This window comes from Telmatherina bonti (assembly GCF_933228915.1).
Source record: "Telmatherina bonti genome assembly, chromosome: 20".
Lineage (NCBI taxonomy): Eukaryota > Metazoa > Chordata > Actinopteri > Atheriniformes > Telmatherinidae > Telmatherina > Telmatherina bonti.
In genome coordinates this window covers 12,933,613-12,956,112 of record NC_136618.1, presented here as the reverse complement: position 1 = coordinate 12,956,112, position 22,500 = coordinate 12,933,613, and the positions used below count along the sequence as shown (strand labels likewise).

Below are 22,500 nucleotides of genomic sequence, written 5' to 3'. Positions count from 1 at the left end.
TTGTTCAGCAGTTTATTAATCCAATGTATTTCCAGGTTTTGTCAAACTGAATCTAAAGTGAAACTAAATGTTTGTGGAATGCAAAACATTAAAAAGGTCTCTGGAGGCTCATCTGCAGCTAAATCTCTGACCTCGCTGTGTTGAGGGAGCGACAGAGTCAAACAGCACAAAGCAACACGATAAAACCCTGAACCCTGCACTCTAATGAGTCTGATCAAAGTATGTTAGGAATATATAAGGTCCAAAAGGAGAGTCATTTTTGCTAAAACGATGGATATGGTAAAAAGGGTCAGCGGAGACAGAGTCAGTAATGGATATGAATTAAATTTCAATTCTCTGAAAAATTGCTTTGGAGGCTTGGGCTGTTGACTAGCAGCCAGTTTTTCCGATGCCGAAAGCAATGCCAGATGTGACGCCTTACACTGTTATTGTGCCGGTGTCAGTCATAATGATGATTTAAGACAAAGGAATAAGAAGAAAAATCAGGCCAAGAAAAACAAAAAGGAGAGGACAAATAACTCCCAGAGATAGTAGAAAGAACTTTGTCCACAGAGTTTCCTAAGTAGCATTAATTCCTTTTTTTCTATAATAATCGGATTTTCTACAGATTTCTACGGATTTTTTTGTATAAATGAAAAAAAAAAGATTTGAAAACATGTTTAAATAACTCTCCAAACACCTTGATATGTAAATTACAGCTGAGCTCTGGTGTATCCTACTTTTACAAGTGGTCCTTCAGATGCTTCTACCACCTGAATGTGGGCCATCTGTATCCAACTGAATTCACACACCTGTCTACATCACAGTTGATAGTGCAAGTCAGAGTACAAAAATACCAAAGCATGAGCCATGAATCATCCTAAAATGGAAATTTGGCTGCTCCAGTGAGTAAGTGGAGACAATTTTCCGTGACAGGAGCAGTGAGAAAAGTCAAGGTAGAGGGGAGGTGGATGCAGGAAAACAGAGCAATCTGAATGGAAACACCTTTCCTCCGAGTGCTCGGACCTCGGTGAAGGCATGCATTTCAACGAGACAACAACCAAAAGAAAACTGCCAGGAAAACACAAGAGAGGCGCCGACCCACCCAGTCAGAGAGCAAACCCAAACTCTGCAAAGCGCAGGTGGAGAGGGGAACATTTGTGCTCTGACACTTCTCATCCAAATTTGATGATTTCTGCCCAGAAAACAAGAGCGAGACGACAAAAAAAAAAAAGCTGTGCGAAGCCTGTCAGATCATTCTCAAGAAGACTTATGACTCATTGCTACCAAAGGTGCTTCAATCGCGAACTGAATGTTCAGAATACTAAATACTCAGATCCTTTTGTTCCCTCTTTCCTTTCACCCCAATGCGATGATTTTTACTCTTGATTGAAGAGAAAAAGAAATGTACAGCGAGACGAGCATTAAATCCCAATATTAATTACCTCAATAAAAATAAAATGATGCTTTTGTGCGGAAAAAAAACCTGCAAGAAAGGAGTGAGATGAAAATGTGAGTGTGAGGAATTGAACTGAAAAAGATAAAAGCTTGATCAAGAGACTGAAAGTGAATGGCAATGTATGTGTGTGTGTGTGAGAGAGATAGACAGCTTGAGAGGACAAGAAGAGGAGGGTGATAATAACTCAGTGACCTTGTCTACTGTTTGGCAGCAATCAAGTACTTGTACTGAATGTGGCAACATTTGCCTTTATCTAATCAGCCTGTTGTTTCACAAAGTGTCTCTCTCTCTCTCTCTCTCTCTCGCTCTCTCTCTCCCTCTCGTCTTACTAAAACCACACACTCTTTTTTAACAAAGGCACAGCACAAACTAACACACACATCCACACTGACTTGGCAAAACACTTCACTCATAAACCTCAGTGCTTTCATCCTTCTCCGTCCATCCTCGACTTCTCTGTTGCTTTCCTGTTCGTCGAGTGCTGCTTGCTGTCGGCGTATGATTGCAATCACGTTAAAACTGCGCTGCCTCTGATGAGCCAACAAGCACCTGTCTGCGGCAGGCAGTCAGCTAAAAGGCTTGAAGCTTGCTTTTTGTACCTGAGCTGGCCGGAAAATATTAACATAAACATTTGTTATGTTTCTTTTTTTTTTAAAGACTAATAAATAGAAAAGAAAGAAAAAGATTGCTCAGTTTCTTTGCTTTTTTTTTTTTTTGTTTTAGGGGCAAGGACAACGCGTCTGCCACTGTCCAATATTTGACACACTCTGGGCTGACACATGCCTACACACCCACACTCACACTTGTCTGCTCTAGAAACATATATCTGTAATGCTCCGCTAAGCCCAGTGTCCTTAAGGGTTTCGAATCTGGTGGCCAAAAGACAATGACATCATACTGAAGCCTCCGTGTGTGTGTGTGTGTGTATGTTTTCCTGCTCTTTCCTTTTGTCTTCATCTTTTCCTTTCCCCCTCCTCTGAGTAGTTCTCTTCAGGAGCCTGACCAGCAGTTTTCTAGGAGCTGGGTGGTTTGGGGTAAAAGAGGAGATGATTGCATGAATTCATGAATAAATGAGAGTGCGACTTGTAAAGGGAGAGTGAGACCTCTTAGGCCTCAAGTGGTGATGTTTTATTAAACAGCCTTCATCTTTGCAGCTCAGTGTGAATTAGTTAGCCGTCGGGTCAGAACCTGGTGATGAGTAAGGCCAGAGAGGATGAATTACAGAAGCAATGTGGCTACAAAAACCTGTGAATGGGGGAAAAAAAGAAGAGTAATTTTGTAGAAAATTTTAGGTGACAGAAGGTTACCAATTGCTGACTTAACCTCAGGATCTTACATGTTTTATTTCGGCAACAAGTTGGTGAGAAATCTGTCGACATGACGACTGTTGCCACCAGTAATGGAGGCTGTAGTCCTACAGAGGCTCCCCATAGTGAAAATGTGGTCCACATACATGTGCAGGATGCCACCATTCATCGGAGCATGGCCATTTGTCCGTCTTAACAGATGATTTTCCTCCCTAAAAAAAGATACTCAATAGATACTCACTACTTTATATATATATATATTTTTATGAAAGACAGGAAGTGTGACTATTTGTACAGATATAACATACCTAATACATACAAACTTACTAACAATATCAAACTTGCACCTCCTTTATGTCTGAGACTATTATGTTATTCTATCTTGTATAACGGCACCGCCTTGGCGAGTTTGGCTGTCATGCTGTGGTGGGTGGGGCCAGGTGGGATTGGCAATCAGAATGATAAATGCCGTTCTGGTGTGAGAGGCGGTGTGGACGCAGGAGACTCCCTCTGAAACTTTGTGTGGATTTTTGTTAGTTTTTTTTTCTGTCCAAAATAAATGAACTGATTACAAAATGGGCCGAGGTCTGCCGCCAGAGCGAGCTGGAGTCAGCTAGGTTGGATCCTTTACCGGGTGGGGATTCCGAGAACAGACTGTCCGGAGAGGCACCCGCCATGACAGCGCTTTCGAACCACAGGTAGGCCCTTACCCTCCTCTGCAGTTGATGGCCAGACTTCTCTTATTTGCACCGGGCCGGTGACTGTAAAGCGGTTGAAATGCCGGCGGAACGGTGTAGTGACATATACTAATGTGTAACCTGGAATTTGATCCTGAATCTTAACCCAACATTCAACAATTTGTACTTTTTTGTAAATTTCCTTCTAAAGCAAAAAGCAAAAAAAAAAAAAAAAAAAAAAAGTCTTGCTACTTTTATGTTGTGTTGGATAACAGTGATGCTGTTCATATGAGTAATTTGTTGCAGACATTGTCTATCGTGGGGCTCTGACATTGACATCTACCATGCTGCAACTTTTCGATCCACCACTTCTCCAGCACACCTGAATCAAAGGTCTGAATTCGAATGGCCTCATCTGTATGCCATTTAAGCTCTGCAGAGAACTGGAGCCATTCATTTGATTCAGGTGTGTTGGAAAATGGTTGAATATAAATGTTGAAGGACAGAAGATCTTGAAGACCGGACTTGAGCACCCCATGCTCTAGTTAGACTCAGATCTTTATTTAGAAACTTATTCCCAGGTGGCTTCCCACTTTTTCTGGGGCGGCTGCAGTGAGGAAGAGCAGTCGTTTACCAACTGGTAGATCGGTGGATCAATTCCAGGTTTCCCTGCCTACATGTCTAAGTATTCCTGGTCAAGACATGCACCCCCATGTTGCCCCATGGAATGAAAGTGTGTGTGTATGTATGAATGTGTGAATGTGACATGCAGCATTCAAGCCCTTTGAATGGTCAACATGACTGGAAAAGTGCTACACAAACAGTCCACATACCGGTTCCATTTATTGACAGAGGAATAACATTAAAAATACTATAACTTATTATGTTTGCTTCAAAATTGCTCCATTATCTCTTCTCAATATCATAAACATTAAACTCAAGAGGGGAAAAAAGAACATTTATGCTGCATCTGTCTGGAAAAAATGTCAAAATCTCCATAGTATCAAGGAACTGTTTCACTACTGTAAATACATTTCAGCTCACATTAGAAACAAATGGATCTGCTTGCAAATGTTCTTCATGTGCTGAAGTTATGGTGTTTTAGCATTTTGATGTCTTGTGGTTTCTGTTACTAGATTTATTACAGCTGTCCTGAACTACCCGTATCAGAGGAAGGCATTCTTTTTTGGCAGGAATGTATATGTTCTTTAAATAGAGTCACTGTAAAGGTCTGGAAAAATTGCTAAACATAGCGCCAAAATGCTACTGTCTGCATAAGTTTCATTGCTGGATCAGGACAATGTGCACTGACAAATGTTTTGTGATTACATGCATTTGTTTTTTTTAACACATCAATTTTTCTGTTATGAATGAGACACAATTAATGTGTTAAGTCCAATATATTATTATATTACATATATACATATATATATATATATATATACATATATATATATATATATATATATATATATATATATTTTCTTTGTGCTCCTCTGCACAAAGAAACATTTCAGAGCATACAACTGCAGCAACTGCTGCTATGCTCCATTGCATCACGGTGAGTCCATGAGTGAGGATAGCATCTCATACTGACACTCAAAGCCTCTCAAAGTCATCAGCCAGACTTTGACTGACAGGCCCGGAAGCCTTGGCTTCATGCTATCTATTTAAAACTGAGACCTGAGAAGCCAATAAAGCTAGTCTAAATTTAAACTTCAAAACAGACAAGGTGAAATGGCAAATTGTTCAGAAGGTTTTTTCTTTTTTTTTTTACCAATCACTAAAAGAAAAAAAAAACACCAACCTTGTTGCAGATTCTTAGGGGAAAACAAATATTATGATGAGGGAAAAAGTCTCTTTGCAACACCTTTGGTGCAATCATGACAATGCTGATATGTTTAATTCAAGTACAAGCACTTATAAGAGTCCTGCATTTTATGTCCATGTCTGTATAAGTCACCTTGGCATGTGTCATTGTCCCAAAGAACATCTTAGAGCATGGGGGTCGAGCTTTGGTCCTTGAAGGCCACAATCCTGTAAGATTCTGTTACTTCTCTGCTCCAACGCACCTGATTCAAATCAAATGGATCCAACAGCTTGTTGTAAAGTTCCCAATAACCCAGAGAATTTGCTCTGATGATTGGGCAGAGCAGTAGATCCCACATTTTTCTGCTGCAACATTGCAAAAGTACCCAATCCCCTGCCTCCGCCCCTCACCGCTTTTGAGTCGGAAAAGGTGTGCAAATCACAATGGTAAAATGCCATTAACCCACCTTATGAGAGTATGTCAGCTTTGTTGTTGTGGCACTTCAACAAATTAGACATATTTCCTTTAAGCAGCTGGGTGCAGCATAAAGCATGACTTTATCAAATTACAGTACTTCTTTTCTCCATCTGCAACAGAAAGTACTTAAAACCTAAATATGGTATTAGTGACTAATTATGCGACCGTTTTGAGCTGTGAATTGCAATAACAGCGGGGTGTTCCACATAGCAAATGAAAGCAGACTTTAAAATATGGTTGTGCTGGCATGGAAGCATTTAAGATGTGGAATTCAGGCACCAGAAAAAAAAAAAAAGACATCGGAGCAGACTCGGGCATGAGACTGATTCATCCTGCCCAGAGCAGGGGAGAGCCAGACAGATAAGGACAAAGGAAAAGGGAGAAGGGAAGATCAAATTTCACAGTTTGTGTCTATTTACTCGAGATGACTATTTATAATAAAGTCAGTGCACAAAATAAGACTTGCGGTGCATTTAACTCCCTTGTTAATTTGCTTACAAACCACAATACACATACGCTCCCACTCCCAACTGTGCTCTTCATCTACTTGTGTCTGGTCTCTATTCTGCTTCCCCTTCTTTATATTTTTTTTACATATTTTATTTAAAACTTCGCTTAAGGGCTAAACATTGTTGAATGAAATGCAAAAACTATTAATCCCAGTGGAAAGTAATAGTGTAGTATAGAGTGGACATAGGGGGAGATTATAGGAATTAGTAAACTGAATAGCTGACAGAAAACAAACATTTCTCTGCATTAATGCTTTTGCATCAGTAAAAATAGAACACGTCCATTTCGATTTTCCAACATGCTTTTGAAAGCAACGAAACATGACCTCTGCATTTAACCCATCTGAGCACATCACAGGCACTCGGCAATTTAGGCACAAAATAGAAGGTGAAGGCACCCAGAGCCATGGGAAGTTGTAGTTACAGCACCCAGGGAGCAACAGGGGTGGGATGGGGGCCTTTTGTAAGGGCACCTCAACCCCAACGTAGAATGGAACTGGACAGCATTGACCCTATCCTAGATTTCCCTCACAATCAGGCAAACCAGTGACCTTCAGGCCTCAAACTGCGTCTTTAAACCCAAACCTGTCTACGTTGTGATCCTCAACACACACTGTGACCAGACTTGACTGGGGGCTGAGCCAGTGCAGCACCTCCTGTTGTTGTATGACGAATTACTGGAAACAACACTGTGTTTGTCTCTATGGCTGAGGCAAAAGTTCAGCAGAGAAAGTAGCAGTCAAAGACATCACTTTGGGGAACACTGGAAAAAGGTAAAAAAAAAAAAGAGGTTAACAAAACAAAAAATAACTTGTTTTCTTGCAATGGACTGGCGAGCTGTCCAGGGTGTACCCTGCCTTTCACTCAAAGACTGCTGGGATAGGCTCCAGCTTCCCTGTGACCCTGAATTTGACTAAGCAGTAAGAATAATGAATGAATGAATGAATATTATTTTTACTATGTGATGATTTTGCTATAAGTTTTTAATCAATCATATGTTCAGTTTTTTAGAACAATGCTTTAGTGATGTTGAGCATTTCCACTTTGTAAAAAGATTTTGGGGAAAAAACTTTGCTTTTTCCATCCCTTCAAAGAGTAAAGTCAGACCAAAGAGAAAGAACCATATCCTGCTGAATTTATCTGAGCATTACCTGTAAAGGTGTCCATTTACTTTATTTGACGTGTGTGTTTGAATCTTTCAAGGCATTTTATCTTTCTGTGCTCCTGGAGCAACACATATCTCTTATATATCACTGGGACACGGAGTGCTATAAAAGCGGGCAAAAAGGAGAAACAAGGCTGGTACAAACACAGAAACATTATGAGAAACTTTCCTCATTCATGCTTTTGCCGTCCTAATAGTCTCATTTTTTTTATTTCCACAGTTTTTCCTTTTAGAGATCTATTCTGTTCCACTTATTCCACATTTGTGAAAGAAAGCAATTCTGTTGTTGCAGAGAAGGATGCAGTGCTGTGTTAGCATTTCCTACTTCTATGAAACACTTGTTAGCTGAAAGAAGGATTGGAAGACATAAATAAATGCATATTTAAGTGATCGGACGATTTGGGGATCAAAATGATCTGAGTTCATCAGTGTATGCATCAGTGGGTGTTTAAATGTATCTGCATCTTTTGCTCCAGACATATTTGTGTTTGAATGTGTGCAAGTTTGTGGCGTGTGGGTGGGTGCATTGTGAGTGCTGCGATACAGTGTGTATGGCTGGACCATGTTGGATAGCCATTACTTTTAATGGCTATCACATTAGGTTTAAGGGAAATAATAAATAATAGGGGGAAACAAAAAGAAATTAACTTTACTGTGTAATTAAACTTTCAGAAGGAAAAAGAAACAGAAAAGGACGAAAGAGAATAAATTCTATTGAGAAATCAAACATGTTCATCTTTGCTGGCTTCGCTGCATTCTCGCGGGAAGCCACGGTTAAGTGTCTCCTGGACAACTGATTGACTGTTTAATGGAGACAAGATGGAATGGTATCTTGTTTAGCAGCTGAAAGAGCTTAACAGCCTTGGGAATTATTTTTTAATGAATAGAAAACGTATGAAAAGAAAATTCTATTGGTTGAGTGTACAAATTGCATGAGAAGTAAAGTCACTCAGTTCAAACAGCTACAATGAAAACAGACAGCCGAGGCCAAACATCACGACGATGCATTGTGTTTATTTACGTCTATGCAAAAATCTGGATTTGTAACAAAGCCAGGTTACCCTTCCTAATAAAGTAAGGTTGCAGAGATCACAGGGCTGACACAAAGGTTGTCAGATTTTTTCGCATGTGCAAATACATCCTCTAAATGGATTATTAAAAGTTGGTGTGAGAATAAAAAGGTAAATTCCTAACATTTCTGTTTCGTACAGTTTGTGGAGCGTTTTTGTTTTTCACTGAACTAAAGGATATAACTGAGTTCTTAAAAATAAAACATCTACAACTCCATCCATACAACTCAATAATCTGTTTTCCATTGAAACAGCATACCTTGACGGCAAATTAATTTCTTTTTAAAATGTAGATTCAGACAATTCAAATGACACGCAAGGACACACTATCCTAAACCGAATGCAAAAAAAATGTAAAACCAGGAAATGACAAAAAGCTTGGTGACACTGTGTGTGCATATTTAGGCACAGATTTAGAGAGCATGCTTCAGGAGGAAAATCAGATTATATTGATGTTTATGTCACTTTTAACTCCAAAATTCTGTTTTGAAAATAACATAGCTAGTAAACTGAATCAGTATCAGAAAAAAATATTTCAGGGAAAACATTTAAGAAAAAAAAAAAAAAAAAAAGTGAAGAGGTGAAGCTGTTGTACTAAAGCTGGCCAAACATGTAATTTCAGGTTATTCCCCCACTCAACACCATGTTTCTGTCAAAAACAGCCTCCAGCACCTTGTAAGAAAAGACTGTCAGGTTGTGATATACACCACACGTGTTATGTGCACAATTATGCAAACTTAGGAAGAACATTACTTTTTTTATTTAAGGAAAAGTGGAGCTGATGTTTTGGAGAGCCACTTACTGTATCACAATAAAACACACAAAAGTGTAATTCGGTCTGTAGTGCAGTAAAAACATTATTATTGAGCACTTCATGCAGGTACCAGAGGGCCATAATCCCCCTTGAAGTAAGCTACTGAGCAGACTAGAGATAAGCCACACACATACATACCACACAAATATCACATTCTCTCCTCAGGCCAGAAGTTATGCTGGAGAAAATACTGCATTTATAATAAACATTTTACCTGTGACCAGCTCTCTGATTTCTACATCTCCAGTCTTCCTCAGCAGACGGACCAAGGCAGGAATCCCGCCACAGTTCTTCAGGGTCACCTTGTTTTCATCATTGGCCTTGCCGTAAACCAGGTTTCTCAGAGCCCCACAGGCGCTACGATGAACTTCACTCATCCTGTGGTCCAGCAGATCAACCAGCAGCTGGATGCCTCCTTGTCTCCGGATCTGAAAAGCAAAGAGAATGAGTCAATTAAACATAGCATGACAAAGCTAATGGCTGGGTTTGCAAAAAAAAAAAAAAGAATTTTTGCTGACTCAGCTTTTTAAACTACAAATGAGCTGCTGGCAGTTCCTGTGTTGCTGCCAAAAATAGAAATCATTACATTATAGAAATTATGAAGCTGGCATGACAGTAAACACAATGATTTGAAGGGTGTTAATGTTTTGCATGGTTTCAGCTGTGTTGTCTGACATATACGTTATATGCAATAAAACCATTTTATCTGAAAAGCTGAGTCACAACTTATCATGTAACTAACTAAACCTTTGGCATGTTTTTTCTACCTGCATGTTAGCTAGCCTGTTGCTGTACAAGCCACAAAATCCTAACAAGTGAGTCTTTAATCCTGAACACTGACTTCAGCTCCACCCGTCTGAACTATAGCCAGTGGCAGGAGTCCCTCTTAGCGGGTCAATCACACCACAGTCTCCAGCAGGTGGGAAACTGGTGCCCGTGTTGCCATGGTAAAGCTGAGGTACAGCACAAGGGCTATAGCCAGCTGGAGCTCAAGAAGGTGGAGTCTGAGCCAGTCTGCCAGATGAGTGAATGATATAAAGCACTAAAACTTCTGCCTGAATGTATCTGAAACACAAAATAGGGTAAATATCGCTAGTTAGGAAAGACTGAAGTCTTACAATAAATAGAAGAAAATGTAGACTTGTGACTGAAAGGCAGGTCCACTGCCTATTTTCTGAATTGCATGTCTCTGATCAGCCTTTTTGTTGTACTTATGTACAGTATTTGCCTGATATACACAAAGACACATACATGCTCAATAAACAAGGTAATTGGTGTCAATATATGATTGTGTCCTGATTCTGTTTGAGGATGAACTAATACTGTTAGCACTGCAGGGATAACAATGAAGGCAATCTGGCATTACACATAATGTCTCCCCCCATGGTGCTTCACATACTGGCGTCTCCCTATGCTGGCGTTTAAACTCTCCCAGATCTCTTTTCCACTGCAGGGATCTTCATCAGCCTTGGGGAGCCAGATAGCTTAAATCAGCCTGTGTTTGGTTCAGCTGACAGGGGTGCAGTACTAATCACCAGAAACAGGCTGCTGTGATCACCAGGGGAGCAGGAGAAACATGGATAGAGCAACTAGTGCATGGAACACAAAGAGAGCATGAGAAAGAGCTTTCACATCTCCACTTTAATATCTCTGGAGGATTGCAACAGGTAGCCAGGAAACACCAAAGTTTTGCACAGTTCATTGCATTATCAGACTCATTCCACTGTACTTCTTGTAACAACAAAAGACTACCAAACTTGACCATGCCGACAAACTGACAATGGCAATAATGCACTATAAAAGGAGTGACGTCAGAGATGATCTGCTGCTTGTTGTGTGATCTGCCTCACATATTAAATCAACCGGATAACCCCCGGCTGCAGCCTGAAGAATGGGGCGGGATTGGATAACGAGCAGGGTTGGACGTCCAATGGGCATGGTTGGATGTCAAATGGACGTGGGGTTAGGGTTAGAGTTAGGGTTAGGGTCAATCCAATCAAAATTTGGCAGGGTTGGATGTCCAACCCCATCTGGCTCATCTTTGCAACTACTGCTGACTCTTATCTCCAAAACACTGCACTGCATGTCCTTTTCAGTGCCCCCCTCCCCCCCACTACCTCAGCATATACTTTTACGTTGTGGACAATAATTTGTTCATCATTCCCAGAGCAACTGAGAAAATGTGTTTACAGTCCGTGTGTTAATCAGAGCCTAGAAAATAAACTTCAGATTCTTCAGATTTATAAACTTTTATACACAAGTCGTCTGGTTGAAATGGATTCCTTCTTTTTTAATATCTCAGCCACTGATTGTTTGATGGTCCGTGGAATCAATTCAGGCATGACAACAATTTTTACAGTCTATTGCAATTGGAAAGTAAATTTGATTTATTGTGAATACTTAAATGAAGCATGAAGAAGATGCAGGGAGAATGATTGCAAAAGGAAAACGTTCGGATCAACAAAGTGCTGAAAAGCCATGAGTGCAGGGACGGGATGAAAGTGTTTCATGACACAGCAGGCGTTTATCAAGCAATATGACTGCTTATCTGTTTAATTTAAATGGATTAAGAAATGCAGTAAATAGAGTAACTTTTTGGATTGCCACACAATTTTTCTAAACCTGACTCGCTGTCCATCATTTGCCCTCCACCCTTCACTTCAGCTCCTCCTCCCCTCCTCCTTTCACTTCTCATCCCCTCCCATGTACTGATCTCTGCACCTCTTCATCTTAATGTTTGTGTCACAGTTAATCTGCTATTTCAAGAAAACCACAGCGCCATTACTTCATACCGCCGACCTAAAAGGCTTGCCAATAACTCTGTGCCTTTCCTCTGCTCCATGTAAAGAAGATAAGAAGTGGGGATTGATTTATCTTTGTATCCTGCTGTTCGGCAGTGGCCACAGCTATTGGTAACCCATAGCGACAGAATTGCCTGGTAACAGTTAGCAGCGCTGACAGCTGGGATTGTGAAAATCAGAGGGGCTGCTGGCATAAAATGTGCCAACAAGATACACATGCGACACCTGGGATTGTGGCATGTGAAGGTTAACAAGCCACCACGTATGGAATATCAACACATATTAGTGGCACACTGGAGATGGATAACTGCTAGCATGTGGGAAGACAGAGAAAACATGTGTTTCACCTTTTAATGTTTTGGGTATTCCATACTACCAAAATACTGCTTTAGAAGTGACTGTTTGCAGTTTATTCTCTTTTTGGTGCTGAGGACGCGAGCATTAAAAATGCTTCTCTCACAGAAATAACAACCCCAGCAATTACAAGTTAATCACCAAATATGTTTAAGTTAAGCTTTGAATGGTTCAATGGTATCAAGAGTTCAGATATCTTACAAATGTAAACACTTTCAGGAGGAGAAAATCAGAAAAGACAGCAAAGTCTGAGCCCCAACCAGCATCGTACCAGACAATACAAAGTTATTTTTCCCCAAGCAAGTCTGAAATGTCAGCCAATGTCCAAAGATTTTAAGATGTGTATGAGGTCTGTTAAGATTTTGTTAACAACTGTGAACTCTTGTTGAACTTTGGAAACTATGTGAGATGGGAGAAAAAGAGAAAAAAAAACCAAAACCAAAAAATTCTTACTGCTAGGAAAAAGAAAAGAAAAGAAAAAAAATTCTTACTGGAAAGGTGAACACTCAACTATGTTCAACAATACAAGATTTATTTTTTATTTTCCATGGAGAAGCCTTTAAGTAAGAGACTTGACACATACATATGTATTCCATTAAAGAAAAGTCTTAAATATATCAAACTTTTCTGCATTTCTTAGATTTTCAATCAGTTTAGAGGATTGTGCCATCAAACTGTCTTCTTGTTTTAGTGAGTTTTGGTTTTCATCTGTATTTTGAGTGGAATTTCTCACCAACTTTAACAAAAATATTTCCAGCTGACACCTTGTTTTATTCTCAGAACCCAGTAGGACTCCATGGCAAAGGTCACGGGGAAAATCCCAGGATAAATTTCACTCTAATGTTGATGTACATGGAGGAAATCATTGACAAAGTGAATCAAAAGGATTGATAAAATCCTAACATGACCAGGACATGACTTTTTGTGAAGGGACTAAGTAATCATATCCAGTATAAAGACTGCAATTATAACTTTTGCTTTACTGTATCACAGCTGTTTCTTATATAACATTTTTGGTCAACTTTAGACATTTTATGAAATAATCTGAATTTATGGCATGGGGCAGTTTGTACTCATTTTTTGAAGCAGTGTTTCCAGGGGTCCCTGGATTGCCTGTGGGGGTCTCTGAGTACAGGTGGTTCGAGAGGCTTAGACTGTTTGAAGCTGGCGTGATTTAAATGAGTTATGGTGTATTCATTTATGTTTCTTTTATTAATGCAGTGTTTTATTCACATAGAACCAGTGACTTGGGAGACTGGAAATATTAACTTTGCACCATTTAATTAGTGAGAGATTCGTTTGAGAAATGCCACAGTGCAGAAGATTGGTCAGTACTTTGGAAAATAAAGGATAAAAGTAAGGCCATCTGTTGATGATTACTTTGGTTTTGCTTTTATTAAAGAAACAGGTCAGCCAGAAAGCATCACATGGTGAAAAGCAGTGAATGGAAGAATAAAAACCAAACATGGGTTCAACAGAGGAGGGGAGGGGTTCCACAGGTTTTTGATAGTTGAGGGGGGTCCTCAGGGAAATGAATTGGTAACTACAGTCACAAAGAACCAGAAAAATAGCTGGAAAGAAGAGGGAAAAAATAAGAACACTCCAGGATGCTATTCTGACCAGCTCTGTACTCACACAGTCTCACATCCACAGTGGCATCAACTTTAATTTTTCCTAACACTCTGGGGCTAACTGCATTTTACAGCTTTTCAACTAACAGCTAATTGGGTTTTTGGCCTTTGGCTATCATTTCCTCTTGGGTATTCTAAAACTGGCTGGATAAAGCATTAACCTATGGCTACCTAATCATGTTCTCAAGTAGGGACACAGCTAAGTCTCAGATTTCTCAAAAGGAAAATTCACAGCTCTGAAGAGCTACACCAGAGGCAGTCCTTTGTTGGATGGAAAATTAACTAAACAGGAAAAAAGATTCCCATTCCTTTCTTCGTGACACATTAAGTAACAGTTGAATTCGAAGAATGTTTACATATTGGTTATGTTAAACTGAATGGTCCTTAATAGTTTAATTAAATTCTCAAGTGAAACTTGAAATGAAAAATACTTTATTTACAAATGAAGACAATTCTAATTTTGATATTTACTTGATACTACATTTTAGAGTAATTTTAAAGGAAACTTGTAATTTCATCATAGCAATGTTTGCTATAGTTTATTTTCAGCTCATCCCATCCATGATTAGATAATTACTTTTTCATGCTTACTCTACTTAATTACCACACTGAGCCCCAAAATACAAAATATGACAACATCTGAAGTAATATTTATCACCATAAAATTACACAACCACTACTACTACACCACTACTTTTTCCATTTTGTAAAAATGGAAAAAAAAAAAAAACTGAGGAAGACACTGACAGACATATGATTCCATTACACTTTATAGTCAGACTTATATTATTCTATTATCAAATGAAAACTTTCCAGTTTAGCATTATCTACCAAAGTTAGTTAAAATAAATCCTGAATTTAATTCATAGTTTATGAAGAGAGAGCAAGGATAGAGTCAGTGATAGCCTCGTACATAAGAACAAAACATTGTAATGGTACGGAAGCGTAGGGCTGTCATCCTCATAAAAAAAAAAAAAAAAAAAAAGTTTGGGCCTTATTACGTTATAACATGATAGTTTTATTGTAAAAACGTGAAACGTATCACGTTAAAACGTGATATGTTTTTTTGTAAAAACGTATAACCACTTGAACGCTGGAGGGATTACATCTCTCAGCTGGCCCGGGAGCGCCTTGGGACCCCCCGCAGAGTTGGCAAATGTGGCTGGGGAGGGGGGCTTCCCTGGTTATGCTGCTGCCCCCGCGATCAGACCCCTGATAAGCGGTAGAAGAGGGATGGATAGATGGCACTTGGATGCACCGATGATGTTTGCATTCATAGCGATTCTCGTGCCGCTCAATTTTCATTCAGAAATGATGCCACGTCATGGGGATTGGACTCATTTTTCCGTCTGTACAGACCCATGCCTTTTAAAACTGTCCCTAAACTACGCATATTTATTATAATGGATCGAAAGTGTTCCAAAGCACCATATTTTCACAATGTCTCAACCCAAGTATGAAGAAAAACTCTATCAAGTCTTGTAAATGAGCCATTTGTGATCTCCTATCCACCCCGCACACAATTTCCTCATCTAAAGTCGAAAATTAAGTTCACGTTGTCAGATACATGATATGTTTCACGTTTTTACAATAAACTTTTCACGTTATAACGTGATACGTTTCACGTTTTTACAATAAAATTATCACGTTATAATGTAATAAGGCCCAAACTTTTTTTTTTTATGAGGATGACAGCTCTACGCTTCCGTATAATGGTGACAGCGATTGTGGCAAAGCAAAAAGACAATGGAGAGGCAGTTTATAGAAACTGTGTGGAAATGGACAGGTGTCAAACTGGAAGCAATGATGGCAAGTGTGCATTGGCAAAATACACAATGATATTGATAATAAGCTAAACCCTCATAAATGATCAAACGTATCATACATGTGCTTATAGAATTAAGGTTCTTATGGACATGCAACGGGAACTGCAGTGGAAACATTTTGAGGACTTTTGTGAAAGAAATGTGTGATGTAATAAGCTGCTTTCAGCTGATAGAAGCTTCTCAGGCGTTTGCTGGATGGACGACCCTGAGATTGTGCAAAAAAAAAACAAAAAAAAAACATTCTTATACCATGTTCGGTTCTATACATAACAAGCCGTGCATTTTCTAATCTTGACAATTATTGCATGTGTGTTTCAAAGTAAAATGACCAGCAAGGACCCCAGCTGCTGTGTTTACTGCTGTATTCTTGTATATGAGGAGAGGAAAGAACTGAATAATTGCGAAAATAAGTCAAGTTTAATTTCCTCATATAAATCATCATAAAGCGGGTAATTCAGAACACTGTGTGCAAAACTACTTTAAAGTGTCGCTACTCAACAGACATTTGCAGGCCTTCATCTTCAGCTCTAATGACTAATTCATCTTTTTGCTGCCTGCTGATAGCAAAGACAGACTTCAGTATCACTCATCAGTGTATTTTGAAGTCTTTGTAATGGAATAAAAAATCCATACAGACTTCATCTATTGAGAAGCTTGGATATAAGTTTGAGAACGAGCCAAGATAGTTATGTAGGAGGTTCATTTGGGCCTTCTTCATAGCATTCTGCTTGTTAAAGAAATGTTCTTCGTATATCAGCATACATTACACTCTTCTAAAGCTGTGAAATATTTATTTTCATCTATTTTTTATCTTTATGTCTGAAATTTAATGAATGCTGCCACATGTCAAGAAAATAAAAAAAAATAAAAGAAAAAGAATCATAAAAGTGCATTTCGATGTGTTCCAACATGTGGCCCAACATGTAAGGAAATTAACATATGGTGCATCTCCAGCAGAATCTCACTCAAGCTCTGAGACGATCAAAAGAAAAACACTTCAAAAGAAGAAGCAGGGAAGATGCCATTACTCAAAACTGCAAGGGTAATGTAAACATCAACCTCCCTCAATAAAATGATTTATTTATTTATTTAATTAATTTATAATAATAATAATAATAATAATAATAATAGAAAAAAGAAAAGAGCACTTCCTTTCTTACTACTATTAATGAAAACACATCTGAATCAATACAGCTAAACATTTGTAGTATCATGTGCCACCATAGCGTATGTTGTTTTGGCTGAATGAGAGCTCTTTTGATTAAAATAGTGAGTTAGACAATAAGACAGCATCATGAGGGCAGGCAGGAGCATCCATCGTCAATGGGCAGATGTTTTTTTTTTTTTTTTCTTTCTTTTGTTGAACACCTCCATTCAAGCTGTAATTAAACCCCTAAAATAGGAAACAAACACTTGTGTATTTTTCAAAGGAGGATGGATGAGGGAGTGGGAGTGAAATTAAATGTGATTCATTGAAAGCAGTGTGACAGTGTTTTGTATTTGTATATGCATATCTGTGTGGAAGGGTATGGAATTTAGAAATGTCTCTATATTTACATATGGTATTGCATTGTGAAAATAGTTCTTATTTAATTTAATGTCAATTTAAGTACATGCATCATTAAACATACGTTCATCCCAAGCGTGAATTTATTTGTGTGCGTGTGTGTGTGAACTGACATTTAAGCTGTGAGGCGTCGTTTGTAAATAGAATAGCAGAAGCAGCTATTGACTGTCTCATCTGAAATTAATTTCACATGGACCAAAAAAAAGTCAATGCTCTGTGCTAGTAAATTGATTCTCAGGTAATGTGAGAAGAGAGGAGAAAAGAGATACGGGGATCTCCAAGTCTGAGCCTGAATGCACCTGCACATACCACTGTCATTGTTTTAGAGTACTACCAGCTTTATTAAAGAGTTTATTCAAGTGTTTCAAAGGGGCTTAACAGCAAAATTGCTTTTGAGAGACAAACTCGCTGCTTCGGGACTAATAGAACTTCGCTAACTTCGAAGTGGCTTCGAAGATACAGCATATTAGAACAGGCAGTTTCAACATGAAGACTGCTGCAAGCTTTATCAAGCAGAACATCAGTGCAAAACTGGTTACTTCTTATCCTGTTTCTCAAAATCTCTCCCTCGGTTAGTTACGTCAGACAGTATTCGCTGGGCTCCTCATACAAGCATTTCAGTGGCTTTTATCATCTGTGATGCGGATGCAGAGATGGTTGCTCCCATCTCTGCAGAGCTGGTTTTAATCAAATACTCAAATACAAATATAGCATACAGACTAACAAACCTCAGCTTTGATCTTGTTGTCTCCGAAGCAGAGATGCTGGAGGTAGGCTGCAGCATTGGATTGCACTGATGGGAACTGGTGCTGTAACATCTGGATCACCTCTGGCAGCTCCGGATCTCTCCACCCAAACTCTCTGCAGACAAACAGACAGACAAAAGCACTTTGATTCCTTCAACACGCTAACAAAGCATCTATCTGAAACACAGGAGGTTACCTAAGTCCAATAAATCACAGACTCTCTACCCAACATCCCACAAGCTAAAGAGAGTCAACCAATCAGATCCATGGTGACGGAAATGCACAGAGAAAGGCAGATAGATAAAACATGACTAAGTAAAAGAAAATTCATGTTTTAGCCGCATGAAAACCCCTCTTCAGGAACACGGTTCAACAAACTAAGCACACAGTGGGGCAGACATTCTGCAAACAACTTACTGAATGCCCAATTTGCCAAAACATACTTATTTTCATCAATCACAGGCTCAGAAAATGAAAGAGATAAAGACGAGCCCAGAAAAGAATGCAGGTGGCATCCATGAACACTTCCAGATGAAGTCATGTGAAAATGAAGGTACGCTCCCTTTCAAGATTTTAGAAGGTCTTAAAACAAGGTAAAGACTTCCTCAGATGAACTACAACACAGGGCATTTTACCAAACTAAAAATAAGGGTGTGATCCTACCAAATTCAGAGTTAATCACTGCCAAAGGCAATGACTTGAAGTAATTCTCTTCTACGTATGTGCAATTCTCAATCTCTCACATTGCTTTTTTTGGGGAAAAACTGGTACAAGCATCAGGAATTGACCTTAAATGATGTAACAATTCAGCATTAGAGGTCATGTGACGGGGTCAAAGTGTGGTTTTTAAATTGAAATAGTTTTATTGCATGTGTTTTTAACTTGTTGCTGTGCCACTAACCCCCCTGGAGGCCTGTTATAACAACTAATTGTTAAGTGGGAACGCCTGTGAATGGCTGGGCAGACACTTTAAAAGAGCAACAGGTGTGGCATAAGACAGACAGAGAGAGAGAAGGAGAAACAGAAGAGAAGCAGGAGAGGAGCAGGACAAGGAAGGGGACGGAGCTCCTGGAAAATGGAAGATGATGGCGACGATGTGACTGCTGAGGGGCCGTGACGACTGGTCCCACCGCGGCTTGTTGGTGGCAAGGCGGAGCCTGAAGTGCAGCGGCCGGTCTGGACCCTAAGGCACAGCTACTCAGTCCTGGCCCTACGGATGCTCCTGGCCCAGGACCAAGCGTGAGTAAAAATGGCTTAGTTTAGGGTCCAGAGGGAGAGGCTGGCTGCGGGGCCAGGTAGGAGGGTTCCCCTCTTAAGCGTGCAGACTGCCGTGTATGCTCCTCTCTGCGGGTCCTGGACGTGACATCGCCGAAGGAAGGCTGAGAAGACGGGATCCGTCGCTGCAGAGAGGAGGGCCACCCCAAGCTGCACAGTGGCCATTTTGAAGGACGTTTTAAAGGACATTTTAGAAGACATTTTCGAGAATTGGGATTTTATTATTTTAACTTTTTAACCTTTTTATTATTTTATCTTGTTTTTATTAAATTTGTTTTTATTGGGACTTCGTGTGGTTGACTCTGCTCCCCCTGATTTTTAAAAGAACCAAGGTGGCCGGGAGGACCCTCTTTTACCTGTTTTTTATTTTCTTTATTTTATTTTAACATGCCCCGGCCACCCCCGTTACAAAGGAGCTCAAAAAAAGCACACCATTGAGTCTTTAAACTTGGAGGAGACAGCTGTGGTAGTTCCAGCACCTGTCTGTCTCACAGCTCTCAATTTTCTGCCTCCCACAAAAGGTGTCTTGTACATAACCAACCAGCAGGACATCTCAGCATCCATTTTCCACCCCCATCAAAAACAGAAGTGGCAAGAGCAAAGGGGGGGGTCTGCTAAAAGTAGTTTTCTGTTTAAGTCAAAAGCATCAAACAACAATAATCTGTGTCACATCTATGCAGAGAAGGGTACACCTTCCTGCTGCAATCCTAACAGAAATGGTTAAAATGACAAAGAACACGAGGGCTTTGCAAACAAGTTAAAAAAAAAAAAAAAAAAGCTTAAAAAAGTGTCAGAAAAACATGAACATATGATTCCCATGTTGGACAACAAGCTGAAAGCCAGCAGCTTAACTGAACTTGTAAACTCACAGATGCAAAGCTGATGTGGTAACTACATGATGCGAGTAAATGAAACTAGAGAGGACTTCGGTTCATGCTAGTTTGGGTGAGATGAAAGACTGTTTCAACGACAGCAGAGTAAATTTACTGCCAGCATGCCATCTGCAGAGCGAGCAGTGTGAGTTATGATCCATTCTTTCAAGCACTGGAAGTTTACACTTCTATGAACACAGTGTACAAAGTGAAATAAATGTTTTGGCCCCTGGTAATACCCAGGAAATGGTCTCCTTTATTGTATTATTCCATGCTGATAATTGTTTTGCTACGGTTTCCCAAATGAGGAAATTATGAGTGTGTCAGAAAGTGTTGACCGCGTGGCTGAGTGTGCGTTGCTGAAAATGAATATTTTCTCAACATTTTTTCCTCTGCTCCTCTCTTTCGCTTTCTCCGTGCTTTTAAAAGAAAGAAAAGAAAAACTGTCAACTTTCAAAGTGATCTGATGAAAAATGTTGAAAACTTTGCGGCTCCCATTGATTGCGGTATTAGAGGATTGATTTTGTTGTTTCTGCCTTCGTGGTTACAGTTCTGCGGCAAAAAGCAGCTCGCTGTAATCCCCCATCAAGCTATCATGATTTATTTTGCCTCCAAACTCATTCAACCCAAACATGAAAATGTGGCAAATATGGGACAAGTGACCCGCCTGGGGAGGGAAAATTGATGGGGTAGTGGATGGGTGTGTATGTGTGTGCATCCAATGCTTTTTGCGGTGGAAAAATCAAGCCCCAACACTGGGCTTCTCATCTCTGTCGGATCAAGCGAGGGCGGTCTAACATCTGTGAAAAGCGGCACATTCACAGGGAGTAAACATGGCTCTCAAAGATAAAGCAAGCTCCAGCGTGGACGGCTCTTTATCTGCCGAATGATAAGTGTTCATTCAGGCAGAAAGCAGGACTGAAGGAGGGAGGTAGCATAGAGACTGGGAGAGGGAGGGATTCCCAAGGCATTCAAGGGATTTAGGAGGAGAGACCCTCAAAGAGTGTTCCTTAAATCACACAGTCAGATACCATCAGGGCAGTTTGTTTATGTGTGTGTAGGGTGTGTGTGGCAAGATTAAGATAGGATCATGATGGCTGTTTATATGGACACAATTGCCTCTGTGTCTGTTAGTACCTGTTACTGGGTGTGTTATCAAGTGTGTACTCATACTAATAATTGCAACCATTTCTACACTTAAGTACATGCATGAATTTCATCACGTGCATGACTAGTGCATGTGTGTCTGAAAATATGCGTGTGTGTAATCCATCCCCTGCAGCCTTCCAACTCTGTCAGTGTAGTTAATAGAAAGCAGAGTGATCTGTTGATAAGATAAGCATCGCGGCTCGCCATTAATTAAAAACCCCTGGTAGGGATAGAGACAGAGGGAGAGCAGGGGAGCAGAAGGGAAAGAGAGGGAGCGGGGGGGGGGGGACTGTGAACACAGAAGGAGAATGAGGAAGGGGAGCTGATGTGAGAAACGGAGCATTCAAGGATTCAACAGGCAAAAGGAAGCTGACAGGGGAAGGAAAATAACGAAGGAATGGAGGAAAGAGGAAAACAACCCTCAGATGAGATGCCAGTCATGTCAGCACAGGTACTAATGAGAGCTGTAGCCCTGGTAGATGAACCGCCAGGCGACATGCCAGTGATGTGAAACAGCAGGATGCAAACAGCCTGTAAAGGGGAAAACTGATCAAGGAGGCAGTGCCAGCTACACTAAATACCTAAGCAGCTTCAGAGGCATCTGTAGCACCATGTACCGCTGCTTATATAGCACAATATTTATGTTAACTTGATCATTTTGTGCACCTTCTTTTGCTTTTTTTTTTTTAATGTGGTAGTTTTATCTTCAGGATACAAATGCATCAGTGAGTTTGAGAATAAATAAAGAGCCGTTGTTGCAGACAAAGGCAGAAGTTCCTGGTTAGATAGTTTGCAGTTTCTTGAGGTGTGTGGAGGCGTTAGGCATCTCACAATGCATGAGTGGAAATACTGGGTGGGGCAGGAGAGAAGTCTTACAGAGAGGAGGAAAAAAAAGCAAATGCTGCAGGGGGGTGGATGGAGAGAAAAGGTGGAGTGACGTAACTGGGACAGAGAAAACTGTTGTGGGGTTATTGGGGTTTGATGCAAAACACGCAGCTTGCAGAGGACATTA

At 40.0% G+C, this 22,500-nt stretch overlaps 1 protein-coding gene across 4 annotated transcripts in view; it reads right to left on the bottom strand.

Annotated features, from left to right (window-relative positions):
* ctnnd2a (catenin (cadherin-associated protein), delta 2a) overlaps positions 1-22,500 on the bottom strand; it is a gene marked incomplete at both ends in the record, with an annotated part of 230,044 nt that overhangs the window by 61,394 nt on the left and 146,150 nt on the right. For all 4 annotated transcript variants that reach the window (XM_079259472.1, XM_079259473.1, XM_079259474.1 and 1 more), the window contains 2 exons: positions 9,482-9,695; positions 18,175-18,307. In XM_079259472.1, coding sequence (XP_079115598.1) covers positions 9,482-9,695; positions 18,175-18,307 — 347 coding nt within the window. The remainder of the gene's footprint in view (positions 1-9,481; positions 9,696-18,174; positions 18,308-22,500) is intronic.